The sequence below is a fragment of the Saccopteryx bilineata genome, chromosome 1 (genome assembly GCF_036850765.1).
Source record: "Saccopteryx bilineata isolate mSacBil1 chromosome 1, mSacBil1_pri_phased_curated, whole genome shotgun sequence".
Lineage (NCBI taxonomy): Eukaryota > Metazoa > Chordata > Mammalia > Chiroptera > Emballonuridae > Saccopteryx > Saccopteryx bilineata.
Genome location: NC_089490.1, coordinates 156,379,533 through 156,400,688, shown reverse-complemented (window position 1 = coordinate 156,400,688; position 21,156 = coordinate 156,379,533). Strand labels below are relative to the sequence as shown.

The 21,156-nt window shown below is 49.7% G+C and overlaps 1 protein-coding gene across 2 annotated transcripts; it reads right to left on the bottom strand.

Annotated features, from left to right (window-relative positions):
* Positions 1-3,326: 3,326 nt before the first annotated feature.
* On the bottom strand, positions 3,327-21,144 carry MOB3A (MOB kinase activator 3A). 2 transcript variants are annotated; one of them, XM_066276965.1, is made up of 5 exons: positions 20,761-20,897; positions 19,503-19,589; positions 10,029-10,566; positions 5,523-5,725; positions 3,327-4,745 (listed from the first exon to the last, which is right to left on the bottom strand). In XM_066276965.1, the coding sequence occupies exons 3-5, from the start codon at positions 10,447-10,449 to the stop codon at positions 4,716-4,718; spliced, it is 654 nt and encodes a 217-aa protein (XP_066133062.1). In that variant the 5' UTR covers positions 10,450-10,566; positions 19,503-19,589; positions 20,761-20,897; the 3' UTR covers positions 3,327-4,715. The 2 variants fall into 2 exon arrangements, with proteins under 2 accessions (XP_066133062.1, XP_066133051.1); XM_066276954.1 differs by lacking the exon at positions 19,503-19,589 and having other exon boundaries at positions 20,761-21,144.
* Between the last annotated feature and the right edge of the window lie 12 nt (positions 21,145-21,156).

Sequence of the window (21,156 nt, the reverse complement as noted above, 5' to 3'; positions counted from 1 at the left end):
ACAAAAATGTTTTTAAATGTCAGAATAAATTTAATTTTGTTGTATTTATTTCATTTAATTACTATAAAAGCATGCTTGGACTTTGTATTTTTTTCTTTAATATTTGACTTATATTTCTCAGAAGTTTATATATAGTGCGCCTACAAATATTTATAGGATTTTTTAAAAATTATTTTTATTTATTTATTCACTTTAGAGAAGAGAGACAGAGAGAGAGAGAGGAGAGAGAGAGAGAAGAGAGGAGGAGTGGGAAGCATCAACTCCCGTATGTGCCTTGACCTGGCAAGCCCAGGGTTTGGAACTGGCGACCTCAGTGTTCCAGGTTAATGCTTTCTTTATCCACTGCGCCACCACAGGTCAGGCCTATTTGTAGGATTTTAAATACGCCCCAACTTCAGAAAGTTTGAGAACCACTGGACTAGAGAAATATTTATTTTAGCTATAACATAATGGCTACAATTAAGAGGGGATTTGAGGTTTTGGCTGGATAGCTCAGCTGGTTAGAGTGTCCTCCCAACATGCCAATGTTGTGGGTTTGATCCCTGGTCAGAACACATAAAAGAATCAACCAATGGGCCCTGGCCAGATGGCTCAGTGGTAGAGCATCGGCTTGGCATGCAGAAGTCCCTGGTTCGATTCCCGGCCAGGGCACACAGGAGAAGCGCCCATCTGCTTCTCCACCCCTCCCCCTCTCCTTCCTTTCTGTCTCTCTCTTCCCCTCCCGCAGCCAAGGCTCCATTGGAGCAAAGATGGCCCAGGCGCAGGGGATGGCTCCATGGCCTCTGCCTCAGGCGCTAGAGTGGCTTTGGTCGCAACAGAAGTGACGCCCCAATGGGTAGAGCATCGCCCCCTGGTGGGCATGCCAGGTGGATCCTGATCAGGCGCATGTGGGAGTCTGTCTGACTGCCTCCCAGTTTCCAGCTTCAGAAAAATACAAAAAAAAAAAAAAAAGAATCAACCAATGAATGCATAAATTATTCGAACAGTAAGTAGATGTTTTTTTCTCCTCTTTCCCTTTCTCTCTAAAAAATCAATAAATAAGAAATTAAATTTAGAAAAGAAAGGGATTCGTTAAGCTATGTATGGGACACCCATAAAATGCATGGTTCAACAGAAACCAAGTATATATATCTGGGCTTCTCCATATCACCTCTAATTCTTGTGTTGCAGAAGCCCAAGTTAATGAGTCCCAGGGCGTTCTATGTGTAAAGCATTTCTTTTTAAAGGTTGTGACTTTTCTATGGCTGCTGTAACTAATGACCACAAATTCAGTGGCTTAAATAAGACAAGTTTATTCCCTTTAAGTGCCGGTATCAGGGGAGAAGGGTTTCCTGCCTCTTTCAGCTTCTAGAGGCGCAGCATCCCTGGCTGGTGTCCACTTTCCTCCATTGTCACAACCAGCAACATAGCCTCTGGCATCTGACTCTGACCTTCCTGCCTCCCTCTTATGAGGACCCTGTGAGGGTATTGCCCTAACCTACCCCTGGGAAATCAAGAGTTCTCCCCATATCAGAGGCCTTAATCCTATCTGTAGTCCCTTACCACGTGGGGTGCCATGTCAACAGGTCCCTGGGTGAGGATGGGGACATCTTTGGGGGCTGTTATTCCAACTAACAGTAACAGCTCCCAAATTCTTAAACTGGTTCTGGAAATCCTTTTTTTTTTTTTACAGAGACAGAGAGAGAGTCAGAGAGAGGGATACACAGGGACAGACAGACAGGAATGGAGAAATGAGAAGCATCAATCATTAGTTTTTCGTTGCGCATTGTGACTGCTTAGTTGTTCATTGATTGCTTTCTCATATGTGCCTTGACCGCGGGCCTTCAGCAGACTGAGTAACCCCTTACTGGAGCCAGTACCTTGGGCTCAAACTGGTGAGCTTTTGCTCAAACCAGATGAGCCCACGCTCAAGCTGGCAACCTTGGGGACTCAAACCTGGGTCCTTCCACATCCCAGTCCAACGCTCTATCCCAGGGGTCCCCAAACTTTTTACACAGGGGGCCAGTTCACTGTCCCTCAGGCTGTTGGAGGGCCGTACTATAAAAAAAACTATGAACAAATCCCTATGCACACTGCACATATCTTATTTTAAAGTAAAAAAACAAAACGGGAACAAATACAATATTTAAAATAAAGAACAAGTAAATTTAAATCAACAAACTGACCAGTATTTCAATGGGAACTATGCTCCTCTCACTGACCACCAATGAAAGAGGTGCCCTTTCCAGAAGTGCAGCAGGGGCCGGATAAATGGCCTCAGGGGGCCGCATGCGGCCCGGAGGCCGTAGTTTGGGGATCCCTGCTCTATCCACTGCACCACCGCCTGGTCAGGCTGGTTCTGGAAATCTTTGTGGTAGATTTACAAATCAAAGGATAAGGAGACAATAGCTTCTTTAGAAGGTTATTTCTCAGTAACATGGAATTTACTTTGAAACCTCTCCTTTTCCATGGAGTCGGCACGCCCTCTGGGGGCCAGAAACCACACTGGGCTCACAGGTTCCTGGTTGCAAGCCCACCCCATGGCTGTGTGTCCCTTGGCATCTACCAGGCACCTCTTCCCCAACTGCTCCTTTGCCAGGAACATGGCCGGCAACTCTTGTGAAAGAAGTCCAAATCCTACTGGCCCTGGAACCATGACATTTTACACTTGAAAGGGGCCCCTGAGAATAAGATGTTTGCTATTTTTCACATGCAAGAGAAAAGTTTTTTTGTTTTTTTTAAGATTTATTTATTATAGAGAAGGGGGGGGGGAACAGGAAGCATCAACTCCCATATGTGCCTTGACCAGGCAAGCCCAGGGTTTTGAACCGGCAACCTCAGTATTTCCAGGTTGACGCTTTATCCACTGCGCCACCACAGGTCAGGAGCAAGAGAAAAGTTTGAGGGTCACTTTGTTCTGTGTCCAAGGTTACGTGGATCGTTAGTAACAGCTGGAACAGGAACACCCCTCTGTCTGTTACCTCTCCATCAATTCTTCTGCACTCAGTCCAGTATTTTCTGGAAACTTTTCTCACACGGCAAAAAAAGAGAATGTTGGCTAAGTGGGTGAAGTAACTCAGACAATGGGAGAGCAATGCCCACCTTTGCTAAGGAATTTCTCAACCTGTTTTTGACACTTTTATCCTAACTGCTCCCCACATTGCACCGCACAAAATTCTAACCCACCCACATTTTGTGCATCTATTTGGGGTGCTGGCAGACCACAAGCTGTTGTGACATCTATTTCCTCACTACTTAAGAGAGCACCCCAGTGACAATGTCAGTGATGTATCCTGTCACCAGGCTTTCCTGCCTGGAATACATTAATGACAGCTAGCAGCAGCAGGTAAGAAAATGGCACAATTTATTGTGATGTTTGTGTGGGAACACCCATGGGCACAAGAGGGTGGGGAGAGTCCCCCTAGTCCCTGCCACCCTTCCCAACCTAGCTTGGCTGAAGAGCAGGTGGCAAGCTGGGAGGGGACACAGTGGTTTTGGCCTTTGGTCATGGTTTTGTAAAAGGAGCTACATTCAACTGGATGGTTTTCTATGGTCCTGTGGGGTCCATGTCACCAAGGATCTGAAAGCTGGACCCAGTGGTGTCCAGAAGTACTGGATGAGGTCATGTTAATCGCACTTGTTTGGTGTCAGGTTTTGGTGCTCTGCTCCTCTGTTCTGCAGGCGTCCGGGGTACCCAGAGGTCCTCAGAGGTGGGAGTGGTTGGGTGGGAAGGGCTGCCATGGGAAAGGCCATTATGGTGCTCTGAGGACAGGGTTGAGGCACAGGGAGCTAGGGGCAGTATGTGGTTTCTTGAGGTTACTTTTCTGCAGCCCCACATGGGGGCCTGTTCTGAGGGAGACAGTGCTGGGATTCTGGTCCCCTGGGCATGAGGGCCTCACCAGGGGCTTCATATAAGTGGGCAGGCATCTGAAGAAAGGCCAACTTCATTCTGAGTTATTCATAATGGAGGGGTATTTATCTAGAGGGGAGTTGCATTCACTCTTTATAGACAGAAAGCTGAGTTCCCTACCATCTCAAGGTGGTTGTCAGTGAGACTATATAAGTACTCAATCTTTTATGTGCAGGGGCCCTAGGAAACCTGGGGTTCAGATGTGGGCTCCAAAAAACCCTGACTGATGAGCCAAATGTTTTGGAGGAACTGACGGAACAGAGGAGCCTGAGGAAGAAAAGAGGAAGGGAAAGGGAGCCAGGGCCACGTCGTACCTCTCATGACACAGACACGGGGCTGCAGGGGGTGTGCTGTGAGGGAACTGAGGCGTGAAGGCCTGGCAGAGGCAGCTTCCTCTCTTGCTGACCCAGAGCCTTGTGCAGCCTGTCCTCTCCCAGGCCAAGCACACTGGGGGCATTAGGGCAAGGCCTGTGAAGGGAGGCAGAACTCCAAGCTCTGAGCAGATCCAAGTGCTTTATAGATAAAGTGGATTTTCCCAGTTGCTCACAGCACACAGAATCAGAGTTCAAGTCCAATCTTTCCCCCGTGGGGCTCTGGGAGGCTGGGCCCACTGCAGATGGACCCCATGGCGGCTGCCACCTCAGAATCAGGGAGAGGACTCAACGCCAGTGTCCGTACAGCATTAAGGGCACAGAGGTCACCATCTGACAGCTGTGGAGGTCACTGAGCCGCTGGAGCAAAAAGCACAGTCCATGTTCCGGGGAGGTGACCCTCAAGTAAAAGTGTCCTATGGTATTGCCTTGGTGACAGCAGGGCCACAGGGCTCTCAGTGGCACATCCGTGCAGTCATTTCTTTCTGTTAAGAACAAGCAGAACATCAGGTACTGACACAAGAGGTGACAAAAATCACATGCACATAGAGAAAAGCAGGAGATGCAGTCTCAAGAGGCTCATAGGCCTCATTCAGGGCCAAACCTTACAGAAATGGAAAAAGACAGCGGCTTGCCTAGGGCTGGGGAGGGGCAAGCTATGTGAAGGGCCTGAGAGGCCACTTTGTCAGCTTTGGAGGCCAGTTGGTGTCTGGCTGCTCACCTCTGTCCTGTCACCAAAAGCAGTGGCAGCAGTAAGTGAATGACTGAGTGTGCCAACAAAACTATTCACAAAGGCCCTGGCTGGTTTGCTCAGTGGTAGAGCGTTGGCCTGGCGTGCAGAAGTCCTGGGTTCGATTCCCGACCAGGGCACACAGGAGAAGCGCCCATCTGCTTCTCCACCCCTCCCCTCCTCCTTCCTCTCTGTCTCTCTCTTCCCCTCCCGCAGCTGAGGCTCCATTGGAGCAAAGATGGCCCGGGCGCTGGGGATGGCTCCTTGGCCTCTGCCCCAGGCACTAGAGTGGCTCTCGTTGCAACAGAGCAACGCCTCAGAGGGGCAGAGCGTTGCCCCCCTGGTGGGCGTGCCGGGTGGATCCCGGTCGGGCGCATGCGGGAGTCTGTCTGACTGTCTCTCCCCATTTCAAGCTTCAGAAAAAAAAACAAAAACAAAAAAAAACTATTCACAAAACCTAGGTACTGGTCCCTGCCTTCAGGTGCCCCAGCAACCCCCTCCATGACCCTCCCCAAAGTCCCTGACCCCTCACCAGTGGTTCCAGCTCCTTGGTGTCTATGAGGCCAAACTCCTTGACAAAGTAGTAGAAGTGCTTGTAGCAGGTGTTGACATGCGCCTCGGAGCCCATCTGCGCAATGCGGTCAAAGTGGTGGATATAGACGTGCACGAACACACGGAACAGTCGGGACAAGATCTTCTTCACCACTTGCAAGAAGTTCTTGGGGAACGGTGTGCCTGTGGACAGCGAGAGGGCCAGGACACTCAGGATGCAGCTTCAGGGGTTCAGCTTGGCCCTAAAACCATGACACCTTGGACTGTGGGCGTGAATTACTCCGTGAACTAGTGAGGCTCAGAGAGGCTGAGACACCTATTCAAGTTCTGGTTTCCTCCTGAAGTCAAGTGTTGACTGGGCAGAAGGTGTCTGTTTCCATTTCTCCAGGATCTGTGGCTTCCTGACCCTTACCCTGGTCTTCTCACCTCCAGCTTCAGGGAGTGCAATGAAATGTAAGAAACCCACTGCTCTGCTGCTTAACAACACCGGAAGAAGGGATGAGGACAGGGCTGCAGGTAAAGCCGATGGGTACTCAACATCAGCCACTCTGGATCAACATTCCTCCTGTCTTACCCAGTTCTCTTCCCAGAACCTAGAACATTCTTCACCTCGGGATCCAGCCTTGTGTGTGTACTTCTAGTATCATTTGTTTTTCTTAGTAGAATGGGACAACCCCTAAAAACATACTTTTGACTTTTGATATTTTCCACTTGTTATCTTCCTCTTTCCATCTTATGGTTTTATTGTGTTTGTTTTTTGCAAGAGACAAAAAAGAGAAACAGGAAGGGAGAGAGATGATGAGAAGCATCAACTTGTAGTTGCATCACTTTGGTTGTTCATTGATTGCTTCTCGTATGTGCCTTGACTGGGGGCTGAAGCTGAGCCAGTGACCCCTTGCTCAAGCCAGCGACCTTGGACTTCAAACCAGGAAATGGGCTCAAGCTAGCGACCATGAGATCATGTTGGTGATCCCATGCTCAAACCAGGAACTCCGTGCTCAAGGTGGTGAGCCCACATTCAAGCCAGTGACCTCAGAGTTTCAAATCTAGGTCTTCAGTATCTTAGGTCAACACTAACCACTGTGCAACCACTGGTCAGGCCAGTTCCACTTAATTTTGATATGTCAGTCTGACTGGTGCTGATGAACTTTTTTTTGTGTGTGTTTTTCTGAAGCTGGAAACAGGGAGGCAGTCAGACAGACTCCCGCATGCGCCCGACCGGGATCCACCCGGCATGCCCACCAGGGGGTGGTGCTCTGCCCCTCTGGGGCGTCGCTCTGTTGCATCCAGAGCCACTCCAGCGCCTGAGGCAGAGGCCAAGGAGCCATCCCCAGCGCCCAGGCCATCTTTGCTTCAATGGAGCCTCGCTGCGGGAGGGGAAGAGAGAGACAGAGAGGAAGGAGAGGGGAAGGGGTGGAGAAGCAAATGGGCGCCTCTCCTGTGTGCCCTGGCCGAGAATCGAACCCAGGACTCCCGCACGCCGGGCCGATGCTCTACCGCTGAGCCAACCGGCCAGGGCGCTGATGAACTTTTTAGTCCTCTTTTTGACAATCTTGGGTTTCACGAGGGGTCTGAGGGCAGCCATGATGCTGAGAAGGAAAGGGCTGCCACCTATGTACGTAGCAACAAGGAAGAGCTACTGTGTGGTCCTTTATGGAAAAGGTAACATTAAAGAGCATAATATGGTGGCTTGATGCCTCAGTGGGTGTGTACAGGTGTCAATGGCACAGGTGTGAAAGGTTGAGATAAAATGAGGACCCTGTCCTTTCTCTGCTCAGCCACAAATCTAACCCTAAGAAGCGCCAGGCAGCCTTTGGTCTTGAAAGCAACACAGACAAGAAGTAGAGACACTGCTGTCCATGCAAAGCATTTCATTCCCTCTACCTGGCTGGGGGTCAGAATAGGCCAAGGGGCCCTGGGATTTGCAAATAAAGCAGGAACATATGGCCTGGGCCAGACAGGCACCCAAGGAAACAGTGGTAACCTCAGACCCCATGATGTTGCCATGTGGCATAAGCTGGGGCCCAGAGAGAGCCTGGAGTTTGGTGGTATAGCCTCAGACCCTCGTCTGGGCAGCTGTGGGACATCTGCCAAGTTCATTTTCTCTTGATTGCTCGTCAGTTTCCTCTTTGGTAAAATTGCTAGAATTCTCATTCCACAGGTGAAGAGATGACTAGAGGAACTCAGGGTCTAAGTTCTAGAATGAAGACTCCTTCAGGAGCTTTTAGGACTTTAGGGGACCCAGTAGGCTGGGAGTCAGAACAGGGAGCATGTGCAGACGTGGACTGCAAGGCCACAGCACAGACTCAGTGACCTGACGGGTGGGTGGCTAGGTGTACCTGTGAACCCTTATTTGGGCAAGTGTCTCTTCTGAGCTGCCTTTTTTCAGATGGGCCTCTGAAAGCCCTCTGCCAGCTGCAGGCCCATTTCCTGTACAGAGGGTAAGTCAGGTCCAGAGGGGTGAGAAACTTGACCAGGGATAGAGCCCGTCAGTGACCAAGAGCTGGGGCCCAAGACCTGTTTACCCTGTTTTTCATGATGCTGTACTGATGCCAAAGATGAAGTGAGAAGGGCCTCTGTGTGGTCTCCTAGGACTGCTGTAACAAACTACCACCGACTCTGTTTAGAACACCTGGCATGGGCCCTGGCCGGTTGGCTCAGTGGTAGAGCGTCGGCCTGGCATGCAGAAGTCCCGGGTTCGATTCCCGGCCAGGGCACACAGGAGAAGCGCCCATCTGCTTCTCCACCCCTCCCCCTCTCCTTCCTCTCTGTCTCTCTCTTCCCCTCCCGCAGTGAGGCTCCATTGGAGCAAAGATGGCCCGGGGGCTGGGGATGGCTCCTTGGCCTCTGCCCCAGGCGCTGGAGTGGCTCTGGTCGCAACAGAGCTATGCCCCAGAGGGGCAGAGCATCGCCCCCTGGTGGGCATGCCGGGTGGATCCCGGTCAGACACATGTGGGAGTCTGTCTGACTGTCTCTACCTGTTTCCAGCTTCAGAAAAATACAGGAAAAAAAAAAAAAAAAAAGGAACACCTGGCATGTGTTCCCTCACAGTTCTGCAGGCCAGAAGTCCCATGTCAGTTTCACAGGGCTGAGGTCATGGTGTGGGCAGGTTTGCTTCCTTCTGTAGGCTCCAAGGAAGATCCATTTCCTGCCTTTTCTAGAAGCTGCCAGTATTCCTGAGCTTATAATCCATTCTTCCTTCTCCTGTTGTCACATCACTTTCTCTTCTCTGCATTGAATGTCCCTTTGCCTCCCTTTTACAAGAGCCCTTCTGATAAAATTCAGGGCCCACCTGGATAATCCAGAATAATCTCCCCATCTCAAAAGCAAAGCATGGCCCATCTACATACTAGAATACTACTCAGCCATGAAAGGGAGTGAAGCTTGGATACTTGCAACAACATGGATCAATCTTGAACACATGACACTCACAAAGAGAAGCCAGAAACTAAAGGCCACAGTGTGATTCCATTTATGTGAAATGTTCAGAATAGGCAAAGCCACAAGGGATAGGAAGTTAGTAAGTGGTTGTCAGGAGCTGGGGAAGGGGCTGGGGGTGACTGCTGATAGGGATAGGGAATCATTTTGGGGTACTGAAATGTTCTGGAATTAGAGAGGATGGGTACATAACCCTGTGATTGTGCTAAATGCCAAGGAACTTACTTTATTTATTTATTTATTTATTTATTTATAGAGACAGAGAGTAAGTCAGAGAGAGGGATAGACAGGGACAGACATACAGGAACGGGGAGAGATGAGAAGCATCAATCATTAGTTTTTCGTTGCGCGTTGCAACACCTTAGTTGTTCATTGATTGCTTTCTCATATGTGCCTTGACCGTGGGCCTTCAGCAGACCGAGTAACCCCTTGCTGGAGTCAGCGACCTTGAGTTCAAGCTGTTGGGCTTTTGCTCAAACCAGATGAGCCCAGGCTCAAGCTGGCGAACTCGGGGTCTCGAACCTGGGTCCTCTGCATCCCAGTCCGACGCTCTATCCACTGCGCCACTGCCTGGTCAGGCCCAAGGAACTTACTTTAAATGAGTGGATTCCAAGGTCTGTGAATTACCTCAGTAAAGCTGTTACTAAAAACACACACCCCCTGCCTGACCAGGCAGTGGTGCAGAGTGTCAGACTGGGATGCATAGGACCCAGGTTTGAAACCCTGAGGTTGCTGGCTTGAGCGCGGGCTCATCCAGCTTGAATGTAGGGTCGGTGGCTTAAGCGTGGGATCATAGACATGACCCCATGGTCGCTGGCTTGAGCCCAAAGGTCGCTGGCTTGAGCAAGGGGTCACTCACTCTGTTGTAACCCCCTGGTCAGGGCACATATGAAAAAGCAATCAAAAAACAACTAAGGAGCTGCAACAAAGAATTGATGCTTCTTATCTCTCTCCCTTACAATCTGTTTGTCCCTATCTGTTTCTCTCTGTCTCTGTCACAAAAAAATAAAACAAAAGCACACACCCCTGCCCCAGGCCCTCAACTCACCAACATTGGTGGGGAAGACGTCCTCATTATTGATCTGTACCTCAATCCAGTCCATGAGCAGGTCCATGTACTGTGGGGCTGACAGTGCTGTGGGCTTGCGGAACTTGTGCTCATCCTGCCAGCGGTACTCATACTTGGGGCCGCCTGACATGATGGGGCAGGACTGCTCGGTGCAGCCGTCGCTGATGGTGCCGTAGATGAGGTTGACACGATTAAAGAAGTCCACCACGTGCACAGCAACCCAGTCATTGAGCTCCTCGCCAGGAGGGAGCTGCACAGCCAGCTTAAGGTCCAGCCCCGCATTCAGTGATGCCTGTGCCTTCTTGTGTAGCTCGAAACGCTGTGTACCTGGCTCAAACTTGCGCTTGGGGCGGAAGGTCTTGTCCTTGTTGAAGACCTGCTTTAGGAAGGGGTTGGACATTGTGTCCTCACGGCAAACTCCTGGGTGAGGCCTCCAAAAAGGAGGGTGGGCAGCTGTGGGTGTTGGCCAACCCAAAGGGAACCAAAAATTCACTGATTCCCAGGTCTTCCCTGAGATCTGAAATACAGAAAGAGGAAGAATTGTCACCTGCTCCTGGAAACCCTGTTCTGGAAGCAAGAAACCACACTGGGGAGTTTTCTCAGAACATGTGGTTTCAAGTTTTCCAAAAAGGTGCCAGCTCCTCAGTAAACAGAACTACCCCGAGGTATGTCCCAACTGCCTCAGAACAGGAGATGCCAGCTGACCCACATTCTCCTTGTTCTCCATCTACAGGCCCCGGTGGACATATGCCCATCCCCCGGGAGTGTGCATGTGGTAGAAATAGGAAGGGAGGCACCCGTGGGACTCGTGGGATGGGAGTCTCTTAAGAGTTCATCAGAGCCTGACCAGGCGGTGGCGCAGTGGATAAAGCATTGGACTGGGATGTGGAAGGACCCAGGGTGGAGACCCAGGATAGCCAGTTTGAGCGTGGGCTCATCTGGCTTGAGCAAAAAAGCTCACTAGCATGAACCCAAGGTCACTGGCTCGAGCAGGGGGTTACTAGTCTGCTGAAGGCCCGCTGTCATGGCACATATGAGAAAGCAATCAATGAACAACTACGGTGTTGCAATGAAAAACTGATGATTTGATGCTTCTCATCTCCGTTCCTGTCTGTCTGTCCCTATCTATCTCTCTATCTGTCCCTGTAAAAAAAAAAGTTCATCAAGATGGCCCTGGCCGGTTGGTTCAGTGGTAGAGTGTCAGCCTGGCGTGCAGAAGTCCCGGGTTCGATTCCCGGCCAGGGCACACAGGAGAGGCGCCCATCTGCTTCTCCACCCCTCCCCCTCTCCTTCCTCTCTGTCTCTCTCTTCCCCTCCCGCAGCCGGGGCTCCATTGGAGCAAAGTTGGCCCGGGCGCTGGGGATGGCTCCTTGGCCTCTGCCCCAGGTGCTAGAGTGGCTCTGGTCGTGATAGAGCGACGCCCCAGATGGGCAGAGCATCGCCCCCTGGTGGGTGTGCCGGGTGGATCCCGGTCGGGCGCATGCGGGAGTCTGACTGCCTCCCCGTTTCCAGCTTCAGAAAAATGCAAAAAAAAAAAAAAAAAAAAAGAGTTCATCAGAGAGAGAAAGTGGAAGCAGTGCCCTGTACCACCTCGGGCCCAGCTCCAGAACACGCACCTATGGGCAATAAGTCACCATTTACAATATTGTGGTAAGTCTCCCACTCTCCTTTTTCTTTGCTTAAATTGTGGTGTGAACAAAAAGGGGAAACAGAGTAGATCTGACAAGCCTGGGGGCTATATGGCAGGCCTGGCAAGCTCAGTGACCAAGAGTCACCACACAAGATTTGATCACCTCCCTGGGCAGCCCCAGGGCAGTCATATCCCAGGTCTAAGGCTTCCTTAGCAAAGGTCAGTCTTTATCTTTTTATTTTATTTACTGATATATTTTAGAGAGAGAAAAGAGAGACAGAGAAACATCAATTTGTTGTTCCACCTATTCACACATTCACTGGTTGATTCTTTTTTTTTTTTTAATTTTATTTATTCATTTTTAGAGAGGAGAGAGAGAGAGAGAGAGAGACAGAGAGACAGAGAGGGAGAGAGACAGAGAGAGAGAAGGGGGGAGGAGCTAGAAGCATCAACTCCCATATGTGCCTTGACCAGGCAAACTCAGGGTTTTGAACCGGCGACCTCAGCATTTCCAGGTTGATGCTTTATCCACTGCGCCACCACAGGTCAGGCTGGTTGATTTTTTTATGTGCCAGGACTTGGGATTGAACATGCAGCTTTGGTGTATCAGGACAATGTTGTTGTGTTTTTTTTTTTACAGAGACAGAGAGAATCAGAGAGAAGGATAGACAGGGACAGACAACAGGAATGGAGAGAGATGAGAAGCATCAATCATTAGTTTTTTGTTGCGACAACTTAGTTGTTCATTGATTGCTTTCTCCTATGTGCCTTGACCGTGGGGCTTCAGCAGACAGAGAACCCCTTACTTGAGTCAGCGACCTTGGGTCCAAGCTGATGAGCTTTGCTCAAACCAGATGAGCCCATGCTCAAGCTGGCGACCTCGGGGTCTCGAACCTGGGTCCTCCGCATCCCAGTCCAACACACTATCTACTGCGCCACCACCTGGTCAGGCTCAGGACAATGTTCTAACCAACTGAGCTACATACCCAGCCAGGGGGTCAGTCTTAACCTTAAGTGGGCCCAGCCTGTTCTTGTGTATCCAGGCTAATACCTTTGAAATGTCTGAGTAATCTTTTCTCCCAGACTCCTGGAAGATAACGACCATCAGCTAGCGCACTCTGCAGTGCTCTCTTGTTGCCTGCATCCCACCTCTATTTACTGTAAATGCACATATGAAACCAAACTCAGTGTCATTAGAAAAAAGTGTCAAGTTGGGGTTTTGTGGGGCCTTTCAGAAGTCGGGGCCCAGGGCGCATGCCCAGTGCGCTCACCGTTAAATCCACCTCTGCTCACCACCTGTCAATTATTCCAGCTTCCACCTGTTTTATCCCAAATCCAGTGCCAGGTGCCCTCCAGGCTGGTCTCTTCCTCACCAAAGACCTCTGCAATGCCAGCACAGAGTCTGGACCATCGCCCTTCCCTGGTTTTGGTGAGTGGGCAGAGCCCTGGGCACCCAGGCTCTGGAGGGTGGGAAAGTGGTGCTTCTAAGAAGGGAAAGAGGCAGCCATAAACGCTCCTCTTGCCTGCTTCTCTCTGGCATGGAAGGACAGGACGGGGCCCAGCCTCAGATCCTCCCCCCCAGGAGGCTCTGATTAAGAGGCCACCTCCCCCACCCTTGTCTCAGAGACTAGCTGTGTCCCCTAGGGTTGGGCAGCCCAGGACCTATTATTCTATGCCATGGGTGTGTGCACTGGACACACTGAATAGGGGCCTCACAGCACTACCTGTGACTGCTAACTGCCCAAGTGGCCCGCACACCTGCCCATGTGATGAATCTGCAAACCAAGGCACTACCAGGACACTCTGACGGCAGGTCAAGGGAAAGAAACCCCTGCAGGCCACACAAAACAGCCAGCCATCTTCCCCGTGCCCACCACCTGCTGGCACCATGGGGACAATTTCACAACCTTGGTCTTATTTCAGCCTCCAAATGCCCCTCCACATGGTGTGAGGGCAGCCCCACTTAGCAATGAGAAGACGAAATGGGGTGCTATACCCCTCGTCCAGCAGAGTGGGGTTGGCCACACCAGGCCACAGAGCCCCCAAGCGGCTTCTATCACATGACCCTATTGATCTTGCAGCAAACCTTCCATGCTGATGGAAATCCCAACAAATGAAATCTGGACCCCCAGTGCCCAGTTATTGCCTTCTATTTATTTTGGGGCCTCTTTAGAGATGGCTTTGGGAATTTAACCTTTGTCAACATCACCTGGTGACCTGGTTACGAGACCTGGGAAGACAGGAACCTCAGGCGCAGTGACAGACCTGCCCAGCTAAGCCTCATGGAGGTGGTAGCCCCACTGCCCCCCACCAGGCAGGCCACCTTGTCTTTGTCCACATCCTCTCATGCCATTGCCCAGATGGTTCTGGAAAATGGGGCAGGGCAGCAGAAGGGGCTTGCAAGGCTCCTCCTTACCTTTCTGACTCTTTTCAGAAGGTAGGAAGTTTTTTTTAAGTGGAAGCAATGATTTTCTGAAAAACTTCCTATCAGAGTTCCCGTCTAAAGGCAAACAACATTGTATCACAAACACACATCCCATGGTAGAGAAGTTGCTGGCCAAGGACCAATCATATTGCTGGTCCTATTACAGTTGCCAGGGGCCTTTCTCCTTGCTATTTTTAGAACCCCCCCAAAGGGCGCTGGCATGGGGAAGGGTTTGGATAACCCTCTCAGAATTCAATACTAAGGGCTCTCCTGACTCCCTAGTTGTTTTCACAGATGACGTGTGTGGCACCTAGAAGCTTCTAGAATGATACAAGAGTACAACTTTTCTGACCCAACATATGCCCACTCCTCTCCCCCATTTTTTTCCTCAAAACAAAACATAGTTCCTCTAAGCCACAGAGGCGTTGTGCGGTGCAGCAGAGCCTGGCCCATTGCCACTTCCTTCCGGTGCCTTCATCCTGCCTCAGCTACTAACAGTGCCATCACCTTGGGGACACTGCCCTAACCTGGTGGTGGGGGTGGGGCTGGAGGGACAGGCCCCAATCTGGGAGATCAGTCCCTAGGTTCAGGCCAGCAGTCCAAGTGTTTAGCTGGAAGATGTTTGTGGCCCAAAGTCTGCCCCAGCACAGTCTTCCACCATCCTAACATTCATTTTTAAATATCACCACAGCTCCCTGTGTGGGAAGGCCCATGCTATCCTACAGGGTACTTGCAAGATTGGCTTTGGGTCTTCCCCTGCATAGGGTGGGGATTTGTATTTTGTTGGCCTTTTAAGTTCATGTCTTGGTTTTGTGGGTGATGTTCTCCAACATGTATTGTACAAAGGCATGAAGTAAAGTTTGTAGGGGCTGCTTCCAGGCCAGGTGCTGTTGAGAGGTCCCATAGATTCCAGTCCTATCGATATATAATTTACATCCGTAAATTCTACCCCTTTAAAGTACACAAATCAATCTATGATTTTAGTAAACTCAGAGTATGCAACCATCCCCAATTCTACAACATTCCAATCACCCCAAAAGACAGTGTGTCTATCAGTAGTCACTCTCCACCCTCTGTTAAAGGTTGAATCGTGTCCCCCCAAAAGGTATGTTTAAATCCTGACCCCTGGGCCTGACCGGGCGGTGGCGCAGTGGATAGAGCGTTGGACTGGGGATGCGGAAGACCCAGGTTCGAGACCCCAAGGTTGCCAGCTTGAGCACGGGCTCATCTGGTTTGAGCAAAAGCTCATCAGCTTGACCCCAAGGTCGCTGGCTTGAGCAAGGGGGTACTCGGTCTGCTGAAGGCCCACAGTCAAGGCACATATGAGAAAGCAATCAATAAACAACTAAGGTGTCGCAACGAAAAACTGACAATTGATGCTTCTCATCTCTCTCCGTTCCTGTCTGTCTGTCCCTGTCTATCCCTCTCTCTGACTCTGTAAAAAAAAAAAAAATTTTTTTTAAAAATCCTGACCCCCGGTAACTGTGAATGAAACTTTGGAAATGGGATCTCTGCAGGTGTTATAATTAAGGTAAGGTCACACTGGAGTAGGGTGGCCCTAATACAAGGACACATGTTCTTAAAAGAAGAAGATTTGGACACAGACACACAGAAAAGATGGTCATGTGATGATGGAGGGAGATGTGAGTGATGCGTCTATAAGCTCAGAGATAACAAGGACTGCCAGTAAGCCACCAGCAGCTGGGAGAGGCAGAAAATACCCTCCGCAGGGCAGGAGTGAAGAGCGCACAGCACATGGAAGTGGGCTGGGATCTGAATCGGGCATTCCTACATCTGCACCTCTGCTCTGCTCCACCAAGACAGAGAGGGGCTAGGGTGTGCATGGACCAGTATCCCGCACCTAATAAAGAACTCCTCTCGTCTTGACCTATGGTGGCACAGTACATAAAGCGTCGAACTAGAACACTGAGGTCGCCAGTTCAAAACCCTGGGCTTGCCTGGTCAAGGAACATATGGGAGTTGATGCTTCCTGCTCCTCTCCTTCTCTCTCTCTCTCTATTTCAAACTCTCTCTCTCCTCTCTAAAATGAATAAAGTCTTAAAAAATTTAAAAAAATAATTAAATAAAAAAGAGCTCCTCTCTCAGGCCCTGGCCAAGTTAGCTCAGTTGATTAGAGTGTAATCCCCAAACACCAAGGTTGCAGGTCCAATTCCCATTCAGTGTACATACAGGAAGTGATCAATGAGTACACAAATAAGTGGAACAACAAATGAATGCTTCTCCTCCCCAACCCCTCCCCACTGCCGGCCAATTCTTCCCTAAAATCAATCAAAAAGAACAACACAGCCTGACCAGGCAGTGGTGCAGTGGATAGAGCGTCAGACTGGGATGTGGAAGACCCACGTTCGAGACTCCAAGGTCGCCAGCTTGAGCACGGGCTCATCTGGTTTAAGCAAAGCTCACCAGCTTGGACCCAAGGTCGCTGGCTCGAGCAAGGGGTCACTCGGTCTGCTGAAGGCCCACGGTCAAGGCACATATGAGAAAGCAATCAATGAACAACTAAGGTGTTGCAACGAAAAACTAATGATTGATACTTCTCATCTCTCTCCATTCCTGTCTGTCCCTATCTATCCCTCTCTCTGACTCTCTCTCTCTCTCTGTAAAACAAAACAAAACAAAACAAAAAACAACAACACAAAAAAACCCTTCTGCCTGACCTGTGGTGGCTCAGTGGATAAAGCACTGACCTGGAATGCTGAGGTTGCTGGTTCAAAACCCCAGGTTTCGAACTGGCCAAGGCGCATACAAAAAGTAACTACTATGAGTTGATGCTTCCTGCTCCTATCTCCCTTTCTCTCTCTCCTCTAAAATCAATAAATAAAATCTTAAAAAAAAGAAAGAAAGAATAAAACAAACTCCTTTCTCTGCTTCAGTTTCCCACAGGAACAAATACAGTTTTGTTTGACAAAACCATGTCACGTGGGGGACAGAGAGGAACATGAGAGAGGCCATGGGTCATTAACATGTCCACTTAGGAGCTATGCCTTCTTCTGACAATGCAGCCAAAGGTTTCAGGAGATGCTACTGCATCTTCACAGACCAGAGGCATGTCAGGAAGGGCAGGACACATGAAAGAGCACCCCCTGAACTCCCATCTACACCGATGCCCCTTGTTGGCTGTCCATGCTTCCTTTTAACATTGAGATCCTCGGATATGAACTTGACTGTGCATAGACCTCACAGGCAGGGGGCAATAAATGAAAGGAGTCACAGCTCTGAGCCGTCCACTCAAGGGTCATACTCTCTCCGGGGTGCTGTGAAGAGCTCTCAGCAAGTCAGCTACAGCTGTGGCTCTCACATGGGGTGGTCCTGCCCCCAGGGGACACCAGGCAAAGTCTGTGTTTGTCACACTATGGGTGTTCCTAGCACTGAGCGGATGGGAGCCAGGGATGCTGCTCAACACCTCACAGTGCCCAGGATGGCCTCCTACAGAGTGACCAGTCCCAAATATCTTACTTGGCACTCTGGCCACAGGAGTAACCCTGCCCCTCCCAGAATTCAGTTTCTTAAGTCATCTTCCCCTTTTCGCTTAAGCTATCTGAACTGTGAAATTCCAGGAAATCAGAAACAGAGATCACCAGCTGGGGTATGTCTGGAACTTCCCAGAGTAAGAACCCAACTTCCCAGCCCTTGCTGGGGGATTTAGTTAAACCTCCATTTTATGAAGCTTTGGAGATGTGAGAACAACTCCCAGAAGGTGATTAATGACTGACTTTTCCGTGAACTTAAGAGCTCAGCCTCAGAGCATTTCCACATAAAAAACAGCCAGCCCTAAACTTTTTAGAAGATGAATTGTCTATAAAGTTCAGGAACTTTTTCAAATCCCCTGAGAAAAAGAGAGACAGAGGGGGCTTAGATTTTAGCTGGTCACAGTTGGGCCATGTGGTGCATGAAGAACACTGAGCTCAGCTTTGTAGGAGATACAAAGACAATAAAGAACTCTCTTTTAGGGAGGCACTGATTAAAAAAAATAAGCTATCAGCCATGAAAAGACATGAGGAACTGTAAATGCACATGACTAAGAAAAAAGAGTACTTGTCTATGAAGGTGACACTGACTCCAACTCTAGGACATTCTGTAAAAAGGCAGAACTACACAGACATTAAAAGGTTTGGTGGGTGCCAGGGGTTGGGGAAGGGAGGAATAAATAGGAGAAACACAAAGATTTTTAGGACAGTGACACTATTGTGTGACACTGTCATAGTAGACACATGTCACTATACATTTGTCCCAATCCATAGAACGTACAACATAAATAATGAACCCTTATGTCAACCATGGATTTGTAGTAATAGTGATGTGTCAGTGAAGGTTCATCCTAGCAACAAATGTCCTGCTCTAGTATGGAAGGCTGACAGTGGAAGAGGCTGTGCATACGTGAGGGTAGAAGGTAATGGGAAATCTCTATGCTTTCTGCTCAGTTATGCCATGAGACCAAAACTACTCTGAAAAGTAGTCTATTAAAAAATTCGTAGGCCCTGGCCGGTTGGCTCAGTGGTAGAGCATCTGCCCAGCATGTGGAAGTCCTGGGTTTGACTCCTGGTCAGGGCACACAGAAGCGATCATCTGCTTCCTCATGCACCCCCCCCATCTCTTTCTCTCTCTTTCTCTCTCTCTCTCTCTCTTTCTCTTCACCTCCTGCAGCCATGGCTCGAATGGTTTGAGCAAAGTTGGCCCCTGGGTGCTGAGGATGGCTCCATGGCCTCACCTCAGACACCAAAATAGTTTGGTTGCGGAGCAACTGAGCAGAAACTCCAAATGGGCAGAGCATCACCTGGTAGGGGGCTTGCCGGGTGGATCCTGGTTGGGGTGCATGCTGAAGTCTGTCTCTGCCTCCCTGCCTCTCATTTAATTAAAAAAAAATTGTAGCTAACATTAATTCACCAATTACAACACACCAAGCATTTGGCTAAATTATTTAAGTAGCTCACCACTTTGAAGAAATTACTAAAGCCACAAACAGGAAGCAGAAAACCACGAAGTTTAGGGGAGCAAGAGTTGAACATACATTTGCAGAAATAAACACCATGGAAGGCACTAGAAATATAATGTGCGCCATGCTTAATTTCAAATTTTCCAGTAGCTACTTTGAAAAGAACATGAAAAGAAATAGGTGAAATCATTATTCACAATATATTCTATTTAACTCAATGGCAACAAAATATCATTTTAATACCTAAGAAATATGGAAAATATTGAGATATTCTGCTTTTTAAAAACATACAAGTCTCTGTAATCTGGTATGCATTTTGCATGTATAGAGGTCCTAATTTAATCCAGCCATGTTTCAAGGGCTCACTAACTACATATGGCCAGTGGCTGTTTGTTGCCCTGGACAGCTCAGCTCCAGAGTGTTTTAAAAGAGGGGAAAACCCACCTGTCAGAAGACAGAAGCAATGGGGCTGGTGTTGAAGTGGGTGTCTATTCAGACCCCAAGAAAAAGAGACAGCCATCAGAGCAGGATCTGGGTAAAAAAACAAAAGATGCCTTCCCTGGGAAAGGAGAAAAGCAGGATGCCCTGGGCGCAGATAGGGGACATGGCAGCCAGGACTTCCAATTGCTGTGTTCTCACTCAATACTCAATACACTCCTTTAATGAGTTCTGATAACATGCACAGGCTACCGTAAACACATGGAGAAAAAGTCACTCATTCCTTAATATGTCAAGGTGGAGGGGCATGGGGTTCAGGGCTCAGCACTGGGTCTGTAAAATGGGCTGATATGAGCCCCTTTATGTTGGGTGAAGGGAGGGTGTTGGGTGAAGGGAGAGATGAAAAAGCGGCTGCCTAGAGGCCAGTGTAACACCAGCAAGTCCAAAACCAGAGTACAGACAGGCCCTGGGCTGTGAAATATGCAGACGTGCATGTGCGACATATTCAAAATTTACCCGACTATGTGCTTTGAAAATGTGCAGTGCAGCCCTGGCTGGGCAGCTCCTTTGGTGAGCATTGGCCAGAAGCGGAGGTTGCAGGTTCAATCCCGGGTCAGGGCACCTACAGGAATGGATCGATTTTCCTGTCCCTCTCCCCCCGCCTTCCTCTCCGCTAAAATCAATTAAAAAAAAAAAAAAGTCCAGAATATTACCCCCAAAATTAACACTAGTTCCCTGGGTGGTAGATCACCCATGATTTATTTTCTGCTTTGTGACTTTTTGTATTTTCAAACCACTTTCCCTCTCTTTCTCTTTCAGTAACATTTTATAAAATACATGGTCACTTAAAACCAAATGCCAGCCCAAGCCCACCAGCCAGTGCAGAGACGGAGTTGCTAAGCCCCTCCAATGGGCAGTGAGTCCACTGCCAATACCTCCCATTCAGCCTTTGCCCAGTGCTCAGCGACTCCGGGAATCAGGAAGCAAGAAGCGTGTTTCTAAAAAGCCGACTCCCTGTGGTTTGGGAGCCCTGAAATCCTGCAGATTTGATTCAAACCAGTGGCTGGGGTCTAGCGATTGTTAGTAACACGGCCCGGGTTTGGCTCCAAAATGACATCTGTAGCCACGAACTCGAACGAGGGCTCACAACTCCCTTCCCGCCGTCCGAGTTCGATCATCCTGAGGGAGGAGAACTCTGCCCCCAAACTCCCCGAGGTCTTCAGCTGTACGCCGCACGCGTTCATCCCCCCGAGAACCCACTTACCTCCTCACACCGACTGGCCGGCCAGCGTTCGCCTCCGTCCTCTGTCTTCGTCCCCAACCCACCGTCCAGAATCACCCGCCGTCCACTAGCGCAGGCGTCGCCTCCCGCCGCGGAGGAACACTGCGGAGGGACCGCCCGGCCCCGACCCCGCCCGGCCGGACCTACTTCCGCTACAGGCGGAGGCCTCCCCGGAAGCGGGGCTGGTGGGCGGAGGTATAAACTGAGAGAGATCGCATTAAGCATCCGCGCTCTATGCTGCTTGGTAACCGGGGGAGGGCCGTGATGCCATTGGTTAGTGCCCGCGGTTCGAAGGATGTGATCGTAGTTTCTGCTGTGCTGGGATTGCGAGGCAGAGCCTCGAGCAGAGGCCGGCCTGGAAGGAGGAGATTGCACCCG